This window comes from Rhinolophus hipposideros, assembly GCF_964194185.1.
Source record: "Rhinolophus hipposideros genome assembly, chromosome: X".
In the NCBI taxonomy this organism is placed as follows: domain Eukaryota; kingdom Metazoa; phylum Chordata; class Mammalia; order Chiroptera; family Rhinolophidae; genus Rhinolophus; species Rhinolophus hipposideros.
Window position 1 is genome coordinate 118,441,579 of NC_138046.1, and position 25,593 is coordinate 118,467,171.

The following is a 25,593-nucleotide window of genomic DNA, read 5'->3' on the forward strand; positions in this document are numbered from 1 at the left end:
CAGCACAGGTGCAGGATGCAGACTGGAGCTCAGTGCTCCAAGCTCGCTGCATTCCAGAGCTACTGCACTTGCAGAAGAGGAAGAATTCCGAGTGCTAGTGCTCTTTATGGCCCACAGTCCCGCCTGAGGGCTCAGCATATAACACGGCTGAACTCAACACTCATGGCAGAGACCTCGGAGAAAAGACTGAGGGAAGAAGGCTGAAAATGGTGGTTTAAGCCCTCACTGCCGAGCAGAGAACGGATGACTTAGGCACTGAGACTAGCAGCCCCCTCCCTACCTTCCCAGAGCTGCCCCACCTCCACCCTCCGAGTACTAGAAGAGGAACAGTAGCAGTGTCAGATCAAAATAACAGAATATTTGCAGTTCTGAGAACTGTGGCCTGCAGCCACACACTTGCAGCCCAACTAGTTTCAGCAAAGGGGAGGGAGCCTTGGGTGTAGGACTGGCTGTGCTGGTGGTTGCCGCTATTGCTCAGAGCCACCTCTCACAACCCTCCCCCCCGCCCCTGTCCCCAGCTATCTGAGCAGATCCCTGCAGGAGTAAACAGAGCCACTGAAACACACAGGCCCTGAATAGGGTGCAGAAAGTGCTTTGGAACTTCAGAAGCTCTCCACATCCCCCCACGGAGGTGGTGCCCTAAGACCCAGACAACCTGCTCACAGAGGAGAAGCCCACCTTCCAGGGAATCCCCCCACTGTGTAAGAAGCCAGAAGAGTGCAGAGAAAATATAACACTGCAGTGTGAGAGAAAATAAGAGGCTGCAGTGGGAGAGAAAATAAAGCATTTTACCAACACCTACTGGAAAGCAAAAGACAGACATCTTCCTATCAACCTGTTGTAGAACCCACTCCTTTAGCTGTCTAGGAAGAGAAATATAATTCATTAATTGCTATGAATAACCAAGGTAACAAGGCAACTCAGAAAGATAATGAAAAGTCTCCAGAAAATGAACTTAAGGACATGGAAGTGTATGACTTAAATGACAGAGAATTCAAGATTGCAGTTCTGAAAAAACTCAACAAGATGCAAGAAAACACAGAAAGGCAGTTTAATGAACTCAGAAACACAATCAAAGAACAACATGAACATTTTACAAAGAGATTGAAATTTTAAAAAAGAACCAAATAGAATTTCTGGAGATGAAGAACTCAATAAAAGAAGTGAAGAATGAAATAGCCAGCTTAGGTAATAGAGCTGACCAGATGCAGGAAAAAATCAGTGACATCGAAGAATCAGTGAAATCTGGAAATGGCACACATGGAAGAAGAGAGTAACTTGAGTGTTGAAAGAAATGAAAGAACTCTACAAGAACTTTCTGATTCCATCAGAAAGAGCAATATAAGAATAATGGGCATACCAGAAGGAGAAGAAAGGGAGAAGGGAACAGAGAGTATATTCAAACAAATAGTTGATGAGAACTTACCAAACCTGTGGAAAGAACTGGATCCTCGAATCCAAGAAGCAAATATAACATCTAATTACCTCAATCCTAACAGACCTTCTCCAAGACATATTGTATTGAAACTGTGAAAAATTAACAACAAAGAAAGAATCCTCAAGGCAGCCAGGGAAAAGAAGACAGTAACCTACAAAGGAAAGCCTATTGGAATATCATCAGATTTTTCAGCAGAAAGTTTACAAGGCAGGAGGGAGTGGACTCAAATATTCAAACTATTCAAAAAGAGAAATTATGAGCCCAGAATAATATATTCAGCAAAGATATCCTTTAGATATGAAGGAGGAATAAAGACCTTTCTGTTAGGAGTACAGAAGCTGAGCGAATTTTCTAACACACAACCTACATTACAAGAACTCCTGAAGGAGGCTATTCGACCTGAAACAAAAAAGCAAAAGAATACAAAATCATGAGTAGTATTATGAACAGACTGACAGAAGCAGGACATGGCAACCTCTCCACCAAATAAGACATTATACACTTAACATACAGGGTAAAGAAGAAAAACAAAAATAAAAAGAGGAAAAAAGACAACTTGCTACTGCAGCACAGAATTCAAATTCAACTCACGGCATAAATAGGGATAATTTGTAACAACAGAAACATAAAAGGGGAGAGAGTAAAGAGCTGAACCAGCACGAGGCAATGGAGAAAGTAAGCATGCTGTGGAAAATGGAATACTCTAAATATCAAACTTTCTTTTACATAAACTTAATAGCAACCACTCAAAAAAAATCCAGAATTGAAATATATAACATAGAAAAAGAAGAAATGGGAAAAATCATAGAATACCGCCACACTGAAATAATAGACAGCAACAGAAAGGCAAAGAAACAATGCAGACACAGTCCTACCAGAAAACCAACGATAGAATGATAGTAAATCATCGTATATCAATAATCACCCTAAATGTAAATGGACCGAACTCACCAATAGAAAGGCACAGAGTAGCAGGTTGGATCAAAAAACTAATTCCAACCATATGTTGCTTCGAAAAGAAACATCTCAGCTACAAGGACAAATATAGACTCAAAGCGAAAGGGTGAAAATTGACACTCCAAGCAAATGGTATCCAGAGAAAATCAGGTGTAGTCATACTGATATTAGATGAAACAGACTTCAGGATAAAAAAGGTAACAGAGTCAAAAATGGACATTTCATAACAATACAACAAGAAGACATAAGATTCATCAATATTTATGCCCCCGATCAGGGAGCACCGAAATATACCAAGCAAGTACTAACAGAACTAAAGGGAGAAATTGACCAAAATACAATTATACTAGGGGACTTAAATACATCATTGACAGCTATGGATAGATCATCCAAACAGAAAATAAATAATGAAATAGCAGCCCTAAGTGACACATTAGATGAAATGGACATAATTGACATTTATAGAGCACTTCATCCTAAAACATCAGACTATACATTTTTTTCTAGTGTACATGGAACATTGTCATATATTGGGACATAAAACTAAGCTCAGCAAATGTAAGAAGATTAAAATCATACCAAGCATATTCTCTGATCACAAGGCTTTGAAATTGGATATCAACTGCAAAAACAAAGCAGAAAAAAACACAAATACGTGGAGATTAAGTATACTTTTTAAGAACGACTGGGTCAATGAAGAAATAAGAGGAGGGATCAAAAGGTACACAGAAACTAATGAGAAAGTAAATACATCCTACTCAAATTTTTGGGATACAGCGAAAGCAGTATTAAGAGGGATATTTATATTATTACAGGCCTATCTCAAGAAAGAAGAAAAATCCCAGATAAATAACTTCATGTTACACCTTAAAGAACTAGAAAAACAAGAACAAGTGAAACCCAAGGTCAGCAAAAGAAAGGAAATAATAAAAATCAGAGCAGAACTAAGTGAAATAGAGAACAAAAAAAAATAGGAAAAAATAATGCAACAAAGAGCTGGTTCTTTGAAAAGATTAACAAAATTGACAAACACTTGGCTAGACTCACTAAGGTACAAAGATAAAAGACACAAATAAACAAAGTCAGAAAAGAAAGAAGGGAAGTTATCACGGACACCACAGAAATACAAAGGATCATCCAAGAATACTATGAAGGACTATATACCACCAAATTCAATAACCTAGAAGAAATGGACAAGTTCTTAGAAACATATAGCCTTCCAAGGCTGAACCATGAAGAACTGGAAAATCTAAACAGACCAATCAAAATAAGGAAATTGAATCAGCCATCAAAAACCTTCCCAAAAGCAAAAGTCCGGGACCAGATGGCTTCACTAGTGAATTCTACCAAACCTTCAAAGAGGATCTAATACCTGCCCTACTCAAAATCTTCCAAAAAATTGAAGAAGAGAATACTCCCTAACTCATGTTATGAGGCCAACATTACCCTAATACCAAAACCTGTTAAGGATAACACTATAAAAGAAAATTATAGACCAATATCTCTAATGAATACAGATGCAAAAATCTTAAACAAAATTCTAGCAAATATAATGCAACAATGTGTTAAAAAGATTATACATCATGACCAAGGGGAATTCATCCCAGGGGCACAAGGATGGTTCAATATATGCAAATTGATCAATGTGATACACCACATAAACAAAATAAAGTACAAAAATCATATGATTATATCAATAGATGCAGAGAAAGCATTTGTCTAGACACAATATCCATTTATGATTAAAATACTTAATAAAATGAGTATAAGAGGAAAATACCTTAACATAATAAAGGCCATATATGACAAACCCTCAGCTAATATCATAATTAACTGTGAAAAACTGAAGCCCTTTGGTCTACGTTCAGGAACACGACAGGGCTGTCCCCTATCACCTCTGCTTTTCAACATAGTATTGGAATTGCTAACCAGAGCAATCAAGCAAGAGAAAGGAATAAAAGGCATCCAAACAGGGAATGAAGAAGTTAAACTGTCACTTTTTGCAGATGACATGATGCTATATATAGAAAACCCTAAGGGCTCCACCACAAAGCTATTAGAAACAGTAAACGAATACAGTAAAGTTGCTGGCTAAAAAAACAACGTACAAAAGTCCATTGCATTCCTATATACTAACAATGAAACCTCAGAAAAAGAAATAAAATTAAAAAATTCTTTTTACAGTTACAACAAAAAGAATAAAATAAAATACCTAGGAATAAACTTAACCAAGGATGTGAAAGACCTATACACTGAAAACTGTAAGACATTTAAAAAAAAAAATTGAAGAAGACACAAAGAAATGGAAAGACATTCTGTGTTCATGGATTGAAAGAATCAATATAGTTAAAATGGCCATGTTACCCAAAGCAATATACAGATTTAATGCAATCCCCATCAAAATACCAATGACATTTTTTAATGAAATAGAACAAAAAATCATCAGATTTCTATGAAACCACATGAGACCCCCCAACAGCCAAAGCAGTCCTAAGAAAAAGAACAATGCTGGACGTATCGTACTCCCAGATTTCAGCTTGTACTACAGGGCAACAATAATCAAAACAGTATGGTATTGGCAGAAAACAGACACACAGACCACTGGAATAGAATTGAGAACCCACATATAAACCCACTTAAATATGGACAAATAACTTTTGACAAAGAAGCCAAAAACATACAATGTGGAAAAGACAGCCTCTTTAATAAATGGTGCTGGGAGAATTGGAAAGCTATGTGCAAAAGAATGAAACTAGACTGCTACCTGTCACTGTGTACAAAAATTAACTCAAAATGGATCAAAGACTTAAACATAAACCTGAAACAATAAACTGCATAGAAGAAAACATAGGTACTAAACTTATGGACTTGGGTTCAAAGAGGATTTTATGAATTTGACTTCATCGGCAAGGGAAGTAAAAGCTAAAATAAATGAATGGGACTATATCAAACTGAAAAGCTTCTGCACAGCAAAAGACACCATTGACAAAATAAAGAGACTACCAACTGAATGAGAGAAGATTTTTGCAAACAGTGCCTCCAATAAGGGGCTAATTTCCAAAATATACAAGGAACTCATGCAACTCAACAACAACAACAACAAAAACAACCCACTTGAAAAATGGGCAGAGGACCTGAAAAGACATTTCTTTAAAGAGGACATACAAATGGCAAATAGACATATAAAAAAATGCTCAACCTCACCAATCTTCAGAGAAATGCAAATAAAACCACAATGAGATATCACTTCACACCAGTTAGAATGGCCATCATCAACAAGACAAACAGTAACAAGTGTTGGAGAGTCTGTGGAGAAAAAGGAACCCTCATACACTATTGGTGGAAATGCAGATTTGTGCAGCTGCTATGGAAGGCAGTGTTCCTCAAAAAATTAAGAATAGAATTACCATACTACCCAGCAATCCCTCTCCTAGATATCTAAGCAAAAAATCAGAAAACATTTATCTGTAAAGATATATGTGCTCCAATGTTCATTGCAACATTATTTACAGTGGCCAAGACATGGAAACAACCAAAGTGCCGTTCGATATATAATTGGATAAAGAAGATGTGGTATATATACACAATGGAATCCTATTCTGCCATAAGAAAAGATGAAACAGTGCCATTTGCGACAACTTGGATGAATATTGAGATTTAATGCTCAGTGAAATAAGGCAGACAGAAAAAGCAGAGAACCCTATGATTTCACTGATATGTGGTATATAAAACTGAAAACAACAAAGGAACAAGAAAACTGATGAAACAAAAACTCATAGACACAGACAATAGTTTAGTGGTTAACAGAGGGTAAGGGGGGAGGGAGATGAGGGTAAGGGGGATCAAATATATGGTAATGGAAGGAGAACTGACTCTGGGTGGTGAACACACACAGTGTGATATATAGATGATGTAATACAGAATTGTACAACTGAAGCCTATGTAACTTAACTAACAATTGTTACCCCAATAAACTTTAATTAAAAAAAATGAATATAATACTCCTCGATACAATCAGAGAAGTGAAGCTTTATAAAAATGTTATGTTAGAGTAACATAATGTAGGAAGCCAGGATTCTCTATGGTATAGATTCGCCAGTTAAAGTATGCTAAGAAAGGTTGGATGGATTTTTCTCAGACACTAGACTTTAGAGATGTATATATTCATTCATTTAATCAACAAACATTTATTGAGCAGATACTATAGATTGGGTGCTGTTATAGGGAACAAGTTAGATAAAGGTGTTTGCCTATGTGGAGCTCTCAGTAAAGCTAAAAGAAACAGGCAGTATATAGTAAACATAATCAATAATAGAGCTCAATATAAATCATAGTGTTGCTATAAGGTGATAAGGTCTGGTGGGGAAACAAAAGTTAAAAGGATGAGTTGGGTCAACTTGTTGATGAGGGCATGGGTGAAGTGATAATGCCATGTTTCCCTGAAAATAAGACCTCGCCTGACCATCAGCTCTAATGTGACTTTTGGAGCAAAAATTAATATAAGATTTGGTATTGCATTATATTGTATTATATGATATGATATCATATTAGACCCTGTTTTATATTAAAATAAGTCTGGGTATTATATTATGCTATGCTATATTACATTATACCTGGTCTTATATTAAAATAAAACTGGGTCTTATGTTAATTTTTGCTCCAAAAGATGCATTAGAGCTGATGGTCTGGCTAGGTCTTATTTTTGGGGAAACACGGTGGCCAGAACAGGCTTTATTGAGAAGGTAAGATTTGAATAATGACTTTGGAAAGTAGAAAATTTAATTATGTGAGTATCAAGAGGCAGAGCATTCCAGGCACAGAGAACAATTATTGCAAAAGCCCAGGGATGACAGCACGTGCCTTGCATATTTGGAAAACACAACGGAAGCCAGTGTGTCTGGAGCAGTGAGCAAGGAGGTGATGGTTAGCTGGTGATGGTTATCTTGGTAATGAAATAACTGGTCCATGTGTCTTCCATCATTTAATAGGGTAGCCTGGCCGAATACACATGGTGGTGTTCATATGAGTCCCAAGCACAAGAGAAAGCTAGCTATAAGCATTTTTCAAGTCTCTGCTTATGTCATATTTGCCACTGTCCCATTGGCCAAGGCAAGTCATATGTTCAAATTGACAATCAAATGAGAGAGGGCTATTACCCAAAGGGTATTGATACAGAGAGAATTAGTACAGCCATTTTTGTAAAAAATCTACCCCATTGCCCTTACTTTATTGAATTCAATCTCCTATTTTATGTATATGTCAGTCCTCTTAAGGACAGAATTTCTGTTTCTTTATGTCTATATCTTGAGTATGTAGGACATGCTCCATAATCATTCAGCTTTTTCCTCACCATGTGGCATTTATAAGAACTGAAGACACTTGCCTCTATGAGCCAGGTAGAGTTATCCATTTTAGTGAAATGGAAAGAGAGTTCAAAATTATCCTGAACCTCAAAATGCTATTCCCCCCAAATCTATAAGCCTCACCAGAACTTGAGCAGAAGCACAACCTGGGTAGCTTCTCCGACTGTCAGCTTCCCTGTAAAGGCTGCCAACGAAATTCTTGAACTCAAGTGCCCAGTGGCGCTCCAGCTCTGTCCCGAGAGAATTCATGCACATCATCACTTTGCATACTTTTATCACACACTCACTACATCAATGACTCTTCAATTTGCTGTGGCTCGGGAAATGTCAGAGGAAAGGTTTATGAAGTCTCTCACATATGCAGACATCTGGCTAAAGCAAGCATGCCTGCAGATCAATTTGCCAAAGCTTGGGATTTCTGACTTTTCAATCTTTTATCCAAGAACTTAGTGAAGTCCTGATTTTACAAAACAATATGGTTCCCAACCTCTTTCAGAAATACTGATCTGACCTAGGAAATTCATTCCAATTAGCTGGGGATGTACCTTATTCACGGAGCAGTCATCTTTATTTTTTAGAGTTAAAACAAACATCCAAACAAGTGCTTATTTCACAACTTCTATATTGGTATTGGTCTCACTGCTTTCATAGTTTCTCTTACTGCAGTCTCTAGATAGAAACATTCCCGTGGGGGGAAAAACAAGACCAAATGTGACAGAATTATGGCCTCTTTTGTTTTAAATTCCAAGCTGTCCTGGGTTTGGCAGCTGCTTGAAATGGTCCAGCTGGTCTTAGTTGACCAGATGGCTAAAAAGTAAGGGGAAATTTCCTTATACAGGAAATAGGGCATCTCAGTTAATAATGGCTAAAGATAATGCCTCTGGATCCTCGCTCCAAAAAGATGGTTATGGACCTGTCAGAGTCACCCGTGCCCTTGTGTCATCCCAACTGTTCACTACCAATGCGTGCTCTCACCTTACAGCCTCCGGGCCGCTGCCACAGATGAGGACTGAAGACACATTTAGGAGGGGCCACAACTCATTCAGCTATAATAGCAGAGTGAGGAAAATAATTGTTTAACCCTATTTGGCCACACCCAAACCCTGCCTGATGTCTCATAGCCTTCTATTCCATTCATCCTGATGTTTTCGTACAGGTGGGAAAGACAGCAATACACCCAGCCTTTATTTTGCCACTAGGCATTTTGTGCTCCAAACATTTAGAACTTGATCAGCAGAACAGCTTCTTGGAGGTTGGCAGAGATATATTTTAAAAACCAATTTTACAGCTTTAAATGGGAAGGTACCTATGGAACAGATATTATGCTGGTATTTCATTTTTCCTGTTTTTAGGGAAAAGATTGAACGTCTGAAAAGCAGACCAAACAAAGCAAAAACCACAAAAAGCTTTGGTTGGCAGGAAGGCAGGAAATTAACTTGGAATCAATAGACACACGTTTCTTTCTTGAAATGTGTTTAAAATTTGTGAAGTTTGTTGGAAACCTGCCCAGATTGTCTTCTAGAAAAGCTTATTTGAGTAGGAAGTCCTCATTGCCTGGAATGACCTTTACCTCCTCCTACTTCACCTATTTAATCTGCTTCACAGATTCAGCTCAGGTTCCCTCCTTCAGGCCATTTTCTTAACACTGCTCCTTCTCTCCCTCCTTCTCTGGCTTCCTCTTTCTTCTCTCCCTCTCTCCTTGTCCTTTCTTCCTCCTCCATTTAATAGGTTAGGCATCTTCTTTGATGTTCTTATACATTTATGTGCTGCTTAATGTTCTGAGAAATGCATCATTAGGCAATTTTATCACTGCGTAAACATCATAGAAGCACTTACACACACTTAGACGGTCTAGCCTACTGCACACCTAGGCTGTGTGGGGTAGTCCATTGCTCCTGGGCTACAAGCCTGGACACCATGTACTGTACTGAATACTGTAGGCAACTGTAACACCGTGGTAAGTGTTTGTGTGTCTAAACATATCTAAACATAGAAAAGGTACAGCAAAAATATGGTATAAAAGATAAAACGTGGTCCACCTGTATAGGGCACTTACTATAAATGGAACTTGCAGGACTGGAAGCTGCTCTGGGTGAGTCAGTAAGTGAGTGAGTGAGTGTGAAGGACTAGGGCGTTAGTGTCCACTGCTGTACACTTTATAGACACTGTCCCATAAGCCCTCCCTGTGTTTCCTTCCTACAGGGTTGGAAATAGAACATCAGAGATGTCAATGCTGCTCCATGAACGGGGATATGGGCTGGGTTGATGAAATATTTAGGAGAAACTGGCTGGGTAAGGTGTGTTGCTCTTATGTGCAACACACCTGAATTGGTTCCAACTCCTGGCAACCCTGTAAATGGGTGACGTCCATGGTGTCCTGTCCTCACAGCCCTGCTCAGCTCCTGTAGACTCAGCCCATGGCTTTTTTTTATGGAGTCAGTCCATTTCATATTTGGTCTTCCTCTTTTCCTGCTGCCTTCTATTTCCCCAGCATTATTGTCTTTTCCAAAGAGCCCTGTCTTCTCATGATGTGCCCGAAGGAGGACAGCTTCAGTTTTGTCATTTTTGCCTCCAGCGATGTCTTGGGCTTAATTTGCCCTGGGACCCACTTGTTCATCTTTCTAGTGGATCAGGGTTCCCGTAGAGCTCTCCCCCAACACTATATTCAAATGAATCACTTTTTTCACTATAAGCCTTTTCTACTGTCCAACTTTCGCATCCATACTTCATAACTGGGAATGTGAGGGAGTGGGTGACCTTAGCCTAGTCTCTAATGACACTTCTTTGCTCTTGGTGATCTTCCCTAATTCTTCCTTTGCTGCCCTTCTGAGTCTTCTCTTGATTTCTTGGCTGCAGTCTCTGTTTGAATTGATGACTGAGCCAAGGCAGGCAAAATTAACCATTTAGAGGTCTTCATTGTCTGTTAAAGTTGTACTTTTTTTTTGTAGTCCTGATTTATGTCTTCTTGGTGTTCAAATGCAGTCCTGCTTTGGCACTTCCTTCTTTCACTTTAATCAGACGTTGTTTCAAATCACTGCTACTTTCTGCCAGTAAGAGGGTGTCATCTGCATATCTTAAGTTATCAATAAGGCATAGATCATCATAATAGTGACTGTTAGGAGAGAGTGAAAGGTGACCTGAGGATCAGTAGGAATAAGGAATTAAAATGGAGAGACAAAGGAACATAGAGGATAGTCATGGCAATGCAGTTTTGGCTATTGCATGTTGGAGTAGTGGTCAGATTAAGGAACTTTGTGGTATTCATAAAAAAAGAGTGTTTAACATGGAGAGGATGTACAACTGGGAATGCAATATTTTGACTTTGGAAAAAATTTTTGGTTCTGTTGACCCTATCTGGCACAAAGGGCTCTCTCTGGCATTGAACTAATGGAAGAAATAAAACTTATCTATGCTTTACATCATTACAACCTGAAAATATTTCCAAAATATTGGGGCAGGCTGGCTCCACCCTACCACAGAAAGCTTTTTCTAGCAGTGACACTTAATTCTTGTTAGAGTCTCTTCTACGGACCTGTGTCCTTGTACAGGATCTTAGGTCCTCAACAAAGATTTTTACAGCAATGTACCCTGAAGACCATCAGGCTAGATCCGGGAGGGCTGTGGTGCCCTGTGAGTATGTAAATCTGGGAGGAGTGAGGAGACAGTCTTCTCTGTGCTGAACAGGTCAGTGGCTGACTGATTGGGATGTCATCTGTGTGCTCATAATTGAGGTGCTGTGAGTGAGAATCTATTACCAAACCTCACATGTATTGCTCCCATTAGAGAAAAAAAGTTCCTTCTGAACTACATATCCCCCCCTTTCTTACAGAAAAATTGAGCTCCATTATAATCTTAGGGGACCACATCATATATGCAGTCCATCATTGACCAAAACGTTGTTATATGACGTGTGACTATATTCCACATTGTTTAATAATCACCATTCCAAGTATCTGTCTCTGGCATACCAGATTTCAAGTACCTGAGGGCAGGGAGTATGTTTTATTTATCTTTTATTTCCCCAGCCTCTAGCACAGATATATAAATGTTAGTTAAATTAATGGATGAATTACGTGCCAATTAAATTGCACGTGGAATACCACTTGACTACAAGTCTTTTCAACACTGTTTATTCATTCGCTATCTGACTCTTTACTGGGCATCTACAATGAGCCAGGTGTGCTAATGGTGGGTATGTAAACATGGGCAAAATCAATGGAGTCCTTGCCCTCATAAGGATAAAACTCTAAAATTAAGTATGTTTTTTATAAGTACAACAGCATGGGAATGGGATATTCTTACTGTCTCGGAATTTTGCCTAAAGCCTCATTCTGAAGAGAGATTCTAAACATATGCATGCAGGATGCAGGGCTTTCTACAAGAAAGAAGAAGCTATCTAGAGACCACTACACCCAACACCCTGCATTGTAGAGGACTAGACATTTGAAAAGAATTAATTGAAGTAATACAAATTGCGGATGTTGACAGTGCTGTGGCATTTTCCCTTCTCTCCTAAAGATGGGGAGAAGGTGATATGCCGCCACCCCTATAAGAGAAGAGACTAGTATCTCCCCCACATGTCATATATCTGCTGAGCTGCTGAAATTCCAACAAGTTTCCCTGGATCAGAGAATAAAGGAGTTCTTAGGAGAACCTGCCATGTGTCCTCAGTAGTTTGAGTTTTGTATGAAAACATCAACGCCAATACTTTTTTCTTGCCTGGATTAACTCTGAAGGCAATAGGACAGCTGGGATATCCAAGATGATAAGGTGAAGGCAGGAGGGTTAACAATTAAGTTGCATTTCCACTATTTAGCAAGACAAGAATGCATGTTCTTGATGGGCCAAATGAATGGTGTGGAAGATAGCCAGATGTGAATAATCTTGCAAACATGTCAATAAGGAGGGCTGTCTACCTGAGTAAGGAGACCCCAGGAGTTGTATGGGATACGATGCTAGGAAGTGACACCTAAGAGGAGATTGTAAGACAACAGCCAAAGAGTGCATTATTCATCCAGGAATGGTGTAATGTGTGGGATCCTCAGTGATTTCCAAAGAACTCAAGTTCAACTCACAAGAAGGCTGGCATTTGGAGGCTTGCCATTAGAGAAGGCAAGAGTTAGAATATAACAGTGTCAGTCACCAGGAACTTTTTTCCATCCACCCTTTCACCCTCAGCCCTCAACAGTAGTCAGCATCACGAATGGGGAAGAGAATTGGAAAACCAAGGGGAGGAACTGAAGGAACAGAAAATGTGCCCACCACTGCACATCTTCAAGCCTAAGGTCAGCCTGAGCTGGGGGCAAGAGGGGAAAGGGCACTGGATTGAGTGAGACTGAAGTTTTGTTTCAGGGTAGATGACTTTTGAAAAATCTTATAATGGATTTTTATAATCTTATAATAGATAAATCTAAAGTATTTATCGCCAATACTTTACCTAGCTATTAAATTGTAAAATATACATTTGTTCATTTTGGGTCTAATGGCATGACATGTAGTGACTGAGAGTCTCTGGAATCTTCCTGCAGTGTCCTCCAGGGGCAGGGAAAACAGAACCAACCGAGGATGTTTAATGGCAGTGACTGGAAAAAAAATCAGAGCCATTGTTTATTCAGACCCTCTAGAGTTTAACCCATTCAATGAACTGCCTACGTATGAAAAACATTGCCACGCATGTACACACATGCATATGATAAACTTTGGCTCCTCTCATTGACAGTATGACTACAACCAAATAATGGACCACTCAAAGAACATGGTGTCTTCTATTCATAAGGCGCTTTTTATGAGTCTTGTAATATAACCTCCCATCACATGGAAGTCTCTTCTATTACATTATGGACAGGGAACAATAAAATCAAACAATTAGAATGAATTGAGTGCCTACCATGTACAAAAACTGGGCTAAACTATATAGGGAATGTGTCATATCATCCTCATTTAATTTTTGACAGGGGTAGATAATATTCTTATTTTAGAAATGAGGAAATAGGCTTAGAGAGGTTGAGTGAAGGTTCTAAGATTTAGATCCAGACCTACCTATTATTATGGGATTCTTCCATATATGAAAACTCTAATATTTTTCTGTAAAATTTTTATCCATAGATTCTCCTTCTAGTCTGTCTTCTACGTGGTCATACATGGCTGTTCAGTAATATATCCATTTAATGAGGATTTATTGATCTAGTGTAACTCACACACTGTTCAGGGTGCTGAAGTTAACACGGTAACCAAGACAAAGTTTTTGCTTGAATGGAACATGCATCCCATTGGGCATCTTACCATAGATTATCCCTTTTTCACTCTAATCATTCTCAGTTCTTTCTTTTTTACATTGCAAAATAAGATTTAAAACTATATATGCATGTCTCCTAGAACACAGTGAGACACCAATGCATATACGAATATGTTACGATGATCGTACAAAGCAAAAAAGATCCACAATGGTAAAATAAATGACAGTCAATACATCAGACTATTAAGTCATTGCAAATTATGTTCATGATAGATTTTTTAATGCCATGGGAAATGGCACATAGTATAGAACTGTGTAAAAGTTTGATCTCAATTTTCTATGTGTTCACACGTGTGGGTTTGCTTACAAATGTGCATATTAAGAAAAAGGCTGGAAGGAAATATACCCAAATCTTAAGAGTTACTTACTGGATGGTTAACATTCATAATATCTTCTGTGTTTTCTATCTTTTCTATAGCAAGCATGTCTTATTTTTGAAGTGTCATATGCGTGCCTACTCTGTAAAAGGTTGTTGCCAAAAACCCCGGAACACTTATACAATCAGCATAGTGGAGTATCTGCTCAGGGACTGCAGTGTTTATAAATTAAAATTAATTTTTATATGTGTGCGTGTATGTGTGTGTGTGTAAGTGAGTGTATGGTCCATTATTTTCCTTGACTCACTTTTTATCCCATTTTCTTTCTCACTGTCATCCATGTGAGTCACATCTACCCACAGTCAGCTGACAGCCAACCGTGTTTAATAATAGCCTAAGAAAAATTCAGGTAGGAATATAAACCTCCTGGTGGCAAAAAAATAACCACCATGAGTTCAGTGCCCAGTATAAAATGATTTTTGATTATACCCTCATTTGGCTCCTGATTGTCTCTATGTACAAAGATTACTGATCAGTGAACAGTTATTTAGCAACAGTACTGACCATTGATGTAGAATCATAATTGCTAATACTAATGAATAACAAATTGATGAAAATGCAAACTCCCATTTTGAAAATAAATTGCCACTATTTTCATAGCAATAAGTGGTTGGAGACTAAATGTCTTATGTTTCAACACTATCTGCTTACAATTTGTCACCAGTACTTTAACTATTAAATTGTAAAATGCATATTTGTTCATCCTGAAGTTTAACGGCCTGGCATGCAGTGATGTCAATAATTAATAACTAATGAGAAATAAGCAAATGAACGTGTTTGGGAGGGGGCACAGAGTGGATTAGAATTTCTATTAGGTAAAATTGATTTGTGATTGCATAGCAGGAAAAAAACCTTAGTATTTCTGGCATCTGTATTCCAATAGAAATATCACGCAGGTATTTTGTACTATTTGTTATTCTAGAAAATAAAACAGTGTCAAAGACAGATGTATTCCTTTCACTATTAGCATACACAATCTAATATTTATCTTTGGAGGCATGGAACTCGAAGAGTTTGCATAAGTATTTTCCCAGTACCTGGTCCATCTCCATTATGGCCATCGACCTCCTCCACATGTCATCTTATCTTCCAACACAGGAGATAATGTAGAACACAACCTAACATTTCACATCATGTCAAATGTAGCACAACTGAACAGAGGCCAAGCCAGCAAAGATATGGGATTACTTCACGGTTTTTTCTGGAACTGGGTTTTAGAGAGACTGTTCAACCAGTATGAGGCAGTGTACACTGAATACTAAATTGAACTCACATTCCTGTAAAATTGAAGCCAACTGCTCAATATACTCAGTGAAAGGGGGAAACACACACAGGCACACTTCTGGGGACCTGGGGAATTTCACAAGCAGGACATTTATCATTACTTGCTTAAGCAATATTTACAAATGCAAAGGGCCTGCTTTACATAAAAATAGATTATGCAGCCATTATGGATTATTATTTGATGTGCTAAAAAATGTCTGTGTGTCCCTGATATCCATCCCACACTTCTCTGTCAACCTGCCACAGTTGCTGGACTTTTCACCAGCTTGGATGACTCCACTGTTCCTTCTCTAGGCAACTGTGTCACTCAAGAATAGTAGTGTATCCGCCATTAAAGTAAATTAAGGCATAGCAAAGATTCATGTATCTGATTTGCTGCACCCTGATATTATACATTCATTATAGATATAGATATAGACATAGATAGATAGATAGATAGATAGATAGATAGATAGATAGATAGATAGATACAGGTATAGGTATAGCTTTTCTGTGTAAACTTCTAGGAGCTTAATTCAAACTTATTACTGTAAGTGACTTTACTAAGCATACAAATCACAATAGCTTCACCAATAAATATTTGAGAGTACAACATAAGTTGTGCATTACTCTTATTCCAACTCCTGCAAGCTTCATGGTTCATAAACAGCGTGAGATCAAAAGCACTTAGTGGCTTCTCAGACAAAATTCCTGAGCATTCCTCTGCCTCTGGTCATTCCTCTCTCTCTCAACCCCGATTCCTCTTTCCACTAATTGATCTGATTATGAAGTTGCCCCACATCCTCAGAGCTCTGATTCTCTCAAACTCAGCTCTTGATTCTCTTACTGCATTTGTATCTACAACAGAGCCACAGGATGGCAAATATTTCTGTCTTCCCAGAATCCTCCAGCCCACAAGACCTTTTACAAACTCTCAGGTCACTTGTTGTCAAGTGAGGAGATTTCTTACCTTTGGCAGAGATGCCCTGGAGCCTGAACTCTGGGTAGTCATTGTTAAGACTGTGGTGATGCCCAGTGCCACCCTGGCAGGGGCTGCGTCCATGTTTATCCAAAAGGAGACCCAGGACAGAATGACTATCAGCAGACTGGGGATGTACATCTGGATCAAATAATATCCCATCTGGCGTTCGAGGTGAAACTTAACTTCAATGCAGGTAAACTTTCCTGAAAGCAGGAAATGATGATGTAAAATCCAATTTGAATTTATCTTTCCTATTCTAGCCTCTGACTTTATTAAAACAAACAAACAAACAAACAAAAAACCAAGAGTATTACAGGTGGATTTGGAAGATTGCACAAAACCTTCACCCTATATAACCATTTCCAATTTAACCAGTAATGGAATGACAATGAGAATGAGTGATCCAAAGAGTCACTGGATGAAAATCACATGGCGTATTTAATTTTCTAAGTCTGTGCTTGTTGCAGCTTGATTATTTAGACAGAGCTTCAGAATTTGCAAGACTGTCATAAACTGACCAGTGGAAACAAAATATTCACATTTTGTGGGGTTATAATATATAATATGTAGCATATAATATATAACCTACAGCACATATGTATAGCATATAATATACAGCATATAACATATAACATGTAATATATGTAATAGTTGAAACCATTCCTTCCTAAGTAGTAAAGTTGACATGGAGCTTCCAGAGTATTTGGGTGATTGTGTATATGTTTTTGTGTTACCAATAGCAAGAGAAAAATACTCATTTTTATAAGCCATGTATACCATCCAGTCATTATAAAAATTTCCTAGCCTTCTGGGTAATTGTTTGAGGACATTTAGAATATTTCTAGAATCTGTTTACAGTGTTACATTGCCTATAAAAAGAGAGCATATAAAGCCATTAAAAGTTTTAATATACTATGTCCAAGGGGAAGTATATTAGTATACTTCACCTTGCCATGGTTTTCCATTTTTAATTGGCTTGGAGTTAGAACCTCAGAAGGCCATTTGGCTGAGCCCACACAATTTATAAGAGATGGGGTTGGGTTCTTCATGCTCAGGGGGAACACCTTGGAATCAGGTTTTAGTTACTTCATAGGAAGCACTGTTGACTGCTGAAACAAGTGTTCCTGGAGTATTCTGCTCAGCGAGGGACCTGGAGCCCTGAACATATCTCGATGGTCTCTCCATGATCTGCTGTGTGGTATCAACACTGGGACATTCATAGGAAAAGCCATCAGCTTTACTGGGCAGACATCATCTTCCAGGTAACAACAGATGCCCACTTGTTGCTTCTACCTCCAGTGACCCCGCCACCTCATGTGTCTGTCAGCACTGCTGACAATGCATGACTTTAGAGCCAGCTGAATTCCCGCCAGCTGATTTTCATCCAAGCTCCTTTCGCCGTCCAGGACCGGAGAGCCCAACAGCTGAGTTTCTGGGTTTACAAAGACCTGTTATTCCTCCCTTTCACTAAGGCAGAGAGTGCAAATTGACATGAGAATCCAATGTCAAAAGTGGATGCCAGGAACCGGCCAGGATTTATATATTTCCTGTACCACTTACAAGGAAGGTCTCAGACAACTTTCCTCAGACTCATTTGACAGCAGACGGTCACCAAGAGAACAGCAAAAGATTCCCACATTTCTTTCCTTTTCTCCCTATTTTGGAGAAATTCTCTGTTGTGCTCACTGACCTACTCCACAGGGTACAGGTATCTTATCTGTTGAGGGGGTTTGGAACCGAGCCCCGGTCCTTGCCTTGTTGCTCCATTTTCTTGGTAAATATGGTATGAGTATGTAGCAGTTAAAGTGATGGGATATATACCCCAAGCTGCAGACGGAGTTCACTTAGGTTTAGCAGCTGAAAGAAAACTTACCAGTGTTGTAGTGTTTTGTGCAGTAGCCGAGTTCCTTTTCTTCCTTCAAAATAAACTGGGGCAGGGTCAATCCTTCAGCAACTTGAACTGGACCATCGCTTAGCCACTCAAATATCAGGTCATTCATCGTGTACCCAACTGTAGTAAGCAAATCATAGTGGAAATTGAATACATCTTTCCAAGAGACCCTTGAAAGTCTAGCTATCCATGTAAAGAAATCAGAAGATGGTCTAAAGCACACACATGCTCAATCAACTCAAAAGCATTCTTAATAAAAGAGCTGCAATCATCATGACGACCACTTGTTACTGGAGCCAAAGAAATGGAAGACAGCGAGCCATTTCTGAATGACTTTTTCTGTGTAATGAGAGAGTAGAATCTATAGTCCATTTTTTTCTGCCTTCTTTATTCACTAAATCTTTCTGAAGAACAAACAAGTAAACAAATATGAAAATCCTTTGAAGACTGTCTTTACTTGAAAGAGCTATGTCTGTGACAATCCAATGAGACAATACAATTCATGGACCAGTCTTAGTATTTCGAATGAAAAGCATTCTTATTTATTTATTTATTAATGAGATTGCATTCATCTCAGACCTGCCTAAAGCATTCCCATTGCAACTTGGCCCCTCTTCTTGGCTGTATTAGCTTTGTTTTCAGAAAGCTTCTGTTGAACTCCTTATGGTTAATCCTCAGTTACGTTAACAATAGGGAAGGCTATAGGCAGGTAACTTAAGAGGGAGTTGCTTTCCAAAATCTTTATAACATTATTGATTACATACCCAAATTGATTTTTGTATCCCTGTTGCAATATTGTGGTTACTGATTGTGCTTTCTAAAGATTTTGTAGGGTATCTGATGGACACGTGTCCCATTAGGGAGACCACCTCAGGAATGATGTAGATGCCTGATCACTGCACTGTACACCTGAAGCTGAACAATAATGAATGTCAACTACAAGTTTATATATATAGTTACAAGAAGCGGAATACAGCATTAAGAATAGAGACAGTGGAAATGTAATGACTGTGTGCGATGTCAGAGGGGTAGTAGATAGGGGGAGGGGGGTTATCACTTTGTGAGGGATATAAATGATAAATGTCTATTACATTGTTTTGTACACATAAAACTAATAAAAAAGAGGGAGTTGCTGAATATGCAAATCAAGCATATTCATTTGTGCTAATGTGTTGCTAAATGGGCCTACTCATCACAGTGATTAACGTGAAGTAAAACATTCTCCATTATGTAAAGGTGATATTGTTATGACTCTTGAGCCATCCAAAATAAGATTGTTACCAGTTTTCTAAACCCAAGTCAGCTCTAAGTCTCCAAGCTCCTGTTAACTAGGTCATTATCTGTCAAGCGCTTCTGGATCTTTTTGTACCCTAGAAATGAAGGCTGCTCTTCCTTCAGGCATCATTTCTCTCCCCTCCCCCTTTGTTTGTGATATGTGAACTCTAAAATGAGAGTGAGAAAGACAGGGATGTTATGTGAGCTTTTGGTTGGCCAATAATCTCATCATGTTTATTAAGTTTATAGATTCTTATAATTGTTTACTGCAAATTAGTGACTCACCAAAGCTACCCAGAAATCAATGGCAAAGTTAATTGGAATCTACTTTCCTCTGTCTTTGGACCATCTTTTCCATTCAAAGCCAAAAAATAACATGGACAGCAAGGAATTACAAAGAGGACCCTATACAAGCATTGATGTTCTAAGGAGTGGATGGCCAACCCTATCTCTTTTATTCCAAGGCTGCATGAGGACTTCATGGGCATCTCCAACAAATACTAGAAGCTCATCATCAAGCACCCCACGTCCTTGTCTGGCAAGCTTCTTGCTGACCACCACAGTAATAGTCCTCGTCAGCCACCCTGAAGCCCTGGCCTGGGGCAGACAGAAGACGTGAAGAGGTGGGGAAGGTGGGAGTGGAAAGTAAAGAGTAGTCTCTATGCTTCACATTCAAAGTCAGTGGTAAACACATATCTCTTCTTCTTTGATTCTACTACGTCTAGATCCTGCAAGGACCAACCATAGTTACTAATTAGAGTTTTTTAAGCCTTGGTGAAGCCTCAGGTGACAGCTATGGTTGCTGTTTTATAGAGAAAATAAATGTTGGGTTGAGGCAGGGGTGAGTTTGGAGCAGTAGAGAAGATAAGAAGGAATCATTATGTAAGAAACTGTTTTTCTTAACTTTCTTCTCAAGAGAAGGGGTAATAGGGGGAAAAAGAATACATAAAGTTTATTGTAAATCAGAAATTTTCATTTTATCCCTGACAACTTCTTAAAACAAAGATGCTTCGTTATTTTGTTTATTTCTGTAGGAAGTTTCAAGGGAAATCTATGGTGGTTTTTAATGATCAGAAGGAAACCCTGTCACTGACTCTTTTTTAATAATAGTTGATGTATCTTTTAATATTATTTATTATTTTTCTAAACCAAGAAGTTAAAACTGTTTCATTGCTCTGGCCTCATTAAATCTCCCTCCGTCCCTGTAGGTCAATAGGACTTATTATTCTCTGCACTTCACAAACAGAGAAACTGACAGAGCAAGCCAGAAAAAAATTTCATGGCTCTTGTCTGAAAATCCCACTACCCTGGAGGCATCAGCATCTTATGGCATATGTCAAAGATTTCAGTGGCATCAGGGCTAGGTCATAAACAGGGCAAAGTAGACAGCATTTCTCTACTTCCTTCACCATGCCTTTGTGTATCCACTGCCCATCTAAGGGAGATGCCCTTATTCCATATCATCTCATGTCCCTCATTCTTCCATCCTCCTTTGACAAAGTCTCCTGTATCTTGTCCTCAAATCAATTACCCCCCTTCTTGCCAAAATTCCTTTGGGGTGGTGGTCTATATGAGCATAAAATAGAAAGAAATACAATTTTCTGATTAGAGAGTAATTCATTATAGAGGTTGAATAACTAACAATCTTAATTTTCCCAGGAGACATTTTCATTTCAAAGAAAAGCTTACTCAATCAGGCTTGTTTCGTGAGGGAGGGTAAGTTATTTGGCATTTTTATTTGAAAGATTCTCTATGCTCTATTGGGTATGAGACATACACACACACTTTTGCTTGTCCTTTCATTAGGACCTTGGCAGGTGGAAGTAGGTAGAAAATGAGTCTTATGGTCTTTTCTCCTTAATGACACACTAAAAGAACCAGGTTATTGGTTAAAATGAGCAGACAGTCATTTCAACAGTGGTGACTTACAACTCTCCAGCTGCATTGTACAAGTCTGGACATCCATTGGAAAATTCTTTAAGTCCATGGGACAGGATAAGGTCAAGGTGAGTCTTAGCAGAAAAGAAAATGAAGAAAGAAAGAAATAAAAATAAGTTTTTAATCTGTGAGGTCTGATTCTTGAGAAAGAAACCAAAATTACATTTAGTACTAAAGCAAAGTGACACTGATTCAAATAATGAAATCTAAGCTCTCAGGGCATTTTTCAAATGAACAGTAGTCATTGGTAAATTTTTTAAATATTGTAGAATTTCATGATAATCCCTTTCTATTTCTTATCTTCCAGCCTCTGACTCCCACCTCCCCAGTGGCACCAGTCTTAAGTTTATTCTAGAATCAACAAGAGCATTGAGAAATAGTGTAACAAGGACACTGGGCTCTTACCCATATTGATGTCCAAAAGACATAAAGTTTATACTGTTTTAGAATTATACTTTGGACAGGTGGACTTTGCTTCAAGGACAATAAATGATGTGATGAGCATAATTGGTTGCGATAAGCATTGGTTCTCCTTCCATCAAATGGGAAAATGCTTAACTCCACTGTTTTCATTTGCTCATCTACGTGGATGGGTTAACAATATATTGTAGCATTCATTCTAGAATATTGACAAATCTGGAGCAAGTAATCCTTGAGCTAAAAAAGAAAACACTTAAGGATAGTGGCTTGTACATAGTTTTCACCTCTCTGCACCCAAGAGGGGCTACTCTGCTCCCCTTTGCCTCTTTCCATTTCCAGGCTCCAGCCAGCTCTGACCAAGCCTCATATCAGGATTTTGTTTGAGCCGCCATCCGTATGGTCAATTTCTTTTACAGCATTTCATTTTCTAGTCCTCAAGGAGATGGTGCATACTTCTTGCTCTTCCATTTTTCTATACCTCAGATTTTCAGGAAGGAAATTAAGATTGAGAATCAGCATATCTGGGTTCCCTCCCCAGTATTGCCTCAATCTGTCTCTGTTCCCTAAGCAAGATCTTAAACTTGATAAATATGCATCTCCTTGTCAAATGATGGGAAGGGGTAAAATGATGCTTATTCCCATTTAGCTCCAATACTGGAATCCCTGTCATTCTAAAGTTCACTGCTCCGATATTTGTTCATTTTCTCTGAAAAATCTTTTATATCCATAGACCCCTCTGACTCTGGCACTGTTACCTAAACTTTCCCTTGCTGTCATGCTCATTCTCGCCCTCCCCTCCTGGTTCTCTTCTCTTTCCTTTCTCTGCTTCATTTTATACATTCCATATAAGCCAAGACAAAACAAAAAGTAGTGGCATACATATTTTAAAGAAAGAAAAGGTTTGGGATTTGAAGTGAGATTTGACAAAGAATCTATGCTGACAAACTTCAAAATGGTTAAAATACAACAATGATTGGGGAAAGCAAGATACAAAACAGTGCAGTATAATCTCAATTGTGTAAAAATGTGTTTTCATTCTTGAAAATAAGCAAAACACTATTATTAGATATTTTTGGTTGGTGGGATGATTCATGTTTTGTTTTTACTCTTCTTCATTATCTGTATTGACAAGTATAGGTTATTTGAAGATGTCTTTATGTAATTCAACGTGCCTTCAAATAATAGCTGAAAGGTAGAATTCTAAAATTCTGTTTTAGCAATCTTCTGCTATTATTATAATCTTATTATTTAAATTTTTCCATAAACATACAGTATTTCACCTTCATTGCTAAATAAGTTACCTAGCTTCTGTGGGCTATTCTGAGAACACAAATACCATGTTTCTAAAGGAAAAGAAAATAGTTTTGAGTTCTAAACAACTGACTTAAAAATAGCATTTTAGACAAGAAAAATCATGTTTGTCAATCAAAGAGTTCATTTAGATACATAGATATAAATATAGATATTTAGATTTTTTTCCCAGCATAAAAAACTTTATTTTTTTGAAAACACAATTTTATTGGGATTAATACCACAAACTCTTTAATAAAGGGAGAGTAAAAGGATTAAAATGAAAATCTTTAGTAATTAAATTTTTTTTTAAAAAATCAGACGCTTTATTAAGAGGGGAAATAACTGCAAAAGTATCTATGAGTTTAAAATTGTTATTAACACAGTGAGAATCTATTCTTTCCTATTTTTAAAAGAGGAAATCTTTTCATCAAACAAAAATATGTTCATCATACAAATATCATCAGTGTGTTCATAATTTAAGTGAATCAAAATCAGAAAATGTGGAAATTTCCTACTTTTGAGAAATTACAAAGTAATTACAGTGTAAATGAATCCAACGTAAAAACCATGCAATCATGGAATTCAACTGTATTTTGTTTCCTATTGAAAAAATCTGATTTTAATATTCTTAACTATATGTTTCTTGAATATGACCTTATTCTGAAGTGAACTTTTCACATTTATTTAGGGAGCAGAGGCCTCACACACAATTGTTTTTGCCTTTGTGGCAGATCTAACAATCCTACAGGGACCCAGAATTTTTGAGGTCAAAACAATTACCAGCATGGAAAACCCCACTGAGAGAAATTCCCACCAAGCATGAAACTGTCCCTGAATTTTATCTCAGCTGGGAACTCAGCGGGTATTTCCCTTCCTCCTTAGTGTTATTTCATTTCCTTTCTAGATAGGTTTAGTGTTGGAACCCAATGGGTGCCAGTAACAATAAGGAAAGTTAACAGTTCCATGGTTTGCTAATCTGTTGTCAGCTGAACAAATGGGAAGTGATTGTAAAGCTCTAATCAGTCCCTTCACGGGCTGTGCAGGCCATAGTTTATGATGTCTAGTTCACCACACATCTGTAGGTGTAAAATGCAGAGTTGCCCTTTAATTATTTTTTTCCTTTTTTATTGAAGCTACTATTAAACACAGTAAAAGCACACAAATCTTAAGATGAGGCGTGATGACTTGTTACATCCTATATCTACCCATTTAACAAGCATCCAGATTTAGAATATTCCCATCATTCACCCCAGAACGTTCCCTTTTGCTCTCTTCGCAGTGAAAAACCTTCAAAAGGGGGAAATGAGCTTATTATTTTGTACAGAGATGCAGAAATTGCATCAAATAAGACTGACACATGGAGCATTATACCAAAACGTGAACAATTTTTATCTCCTTACTCTGGATCTCCATCTATTTTTGGTGGGTCTCACAGAAAGTATTTTAATTGAAACTCAGACTTTTCGCTGGCAGACACTGCCTACAGCATGTCAGATTTGCTCTCCTCTTTCCCACAGTCTAAAATATTAAGGCCATTGCACCTGAAGGCAGTGAGCCGAGGCTGCCCATCTTCCATTTGATTTCTGTTAGAGAACTCATTTCCGGAAGCATTATCACACGTTCCTCCACTGTCACTGTGGCCGACATACAAGCCTTCAAGAGGCCTCTGCTCCCGTTTGCACGGGAGAAGGAACCAAGTTTCCTTACAGAGGCGCCCTGCTTCTTCACTGAGAGTAAGGAGGCTGAGCAAACATTTCGATTTTAAAGGCAGAAGAATAAGACAAAGCATAAGAAGTCAGTTCCCCCAAATCTCTCTTCCCTTCTTTAGTACTCTCCAGTTCACTTTGCTCATAAAACCAGCTCTCGAGTTTATACCTTACTTAAAATTTAAATGACTGATAGAGGCAGACATTGTAAACTGTTCCAGTTACTTTTACAGTTTGTAAAATCAAATATTATATTTTTGTTTACTTATTTCTCCCCTATTACAATGCAAGACCCATGAAAGCTTGGACTCGCTGTTCTCTACCATCTAAAACAGTGCCTGGCACAGAGTAGGTAGTCAGTAAATGTTTGTTGAACAAATGAATGAATCTGTGTC

General features: G+C 38.2%; 1 protein-coding gene across 4 annotated transcripts in view; it reads right to left on the minus strand.

The window, feature by feature from the left end:
* Nucleotides 1-25,593, minus strand: part of GLRA2 (glycine receptor alpha 2) — a 193,885-nt gene that overhangs the window by 100,578 nt on the left and 67,714 nt on the right. For all 4 annotated transcript variants that reach the window (XM_081043156.1, XM_081043158.1, XM_081043157.1 and 1 more), the window contains 3 exons: nt 21,771-21,853; nt 18,549-18,686; nt 16,664-16,878 (listed from right to left, as the gene is read on the minus strand). In XM_081043156.1, coding sequence (XP_080899282.1) covers nt 16,664-16,878; nt 18,549-18,686; nt 21,771-21,853 — 436 coding nt within the window. The remainder of the gene's footprint in view (nt 1-16,663; nt 16,879-18,548; nt 18,687-21,770; nt 21,854-25,593) is intronic.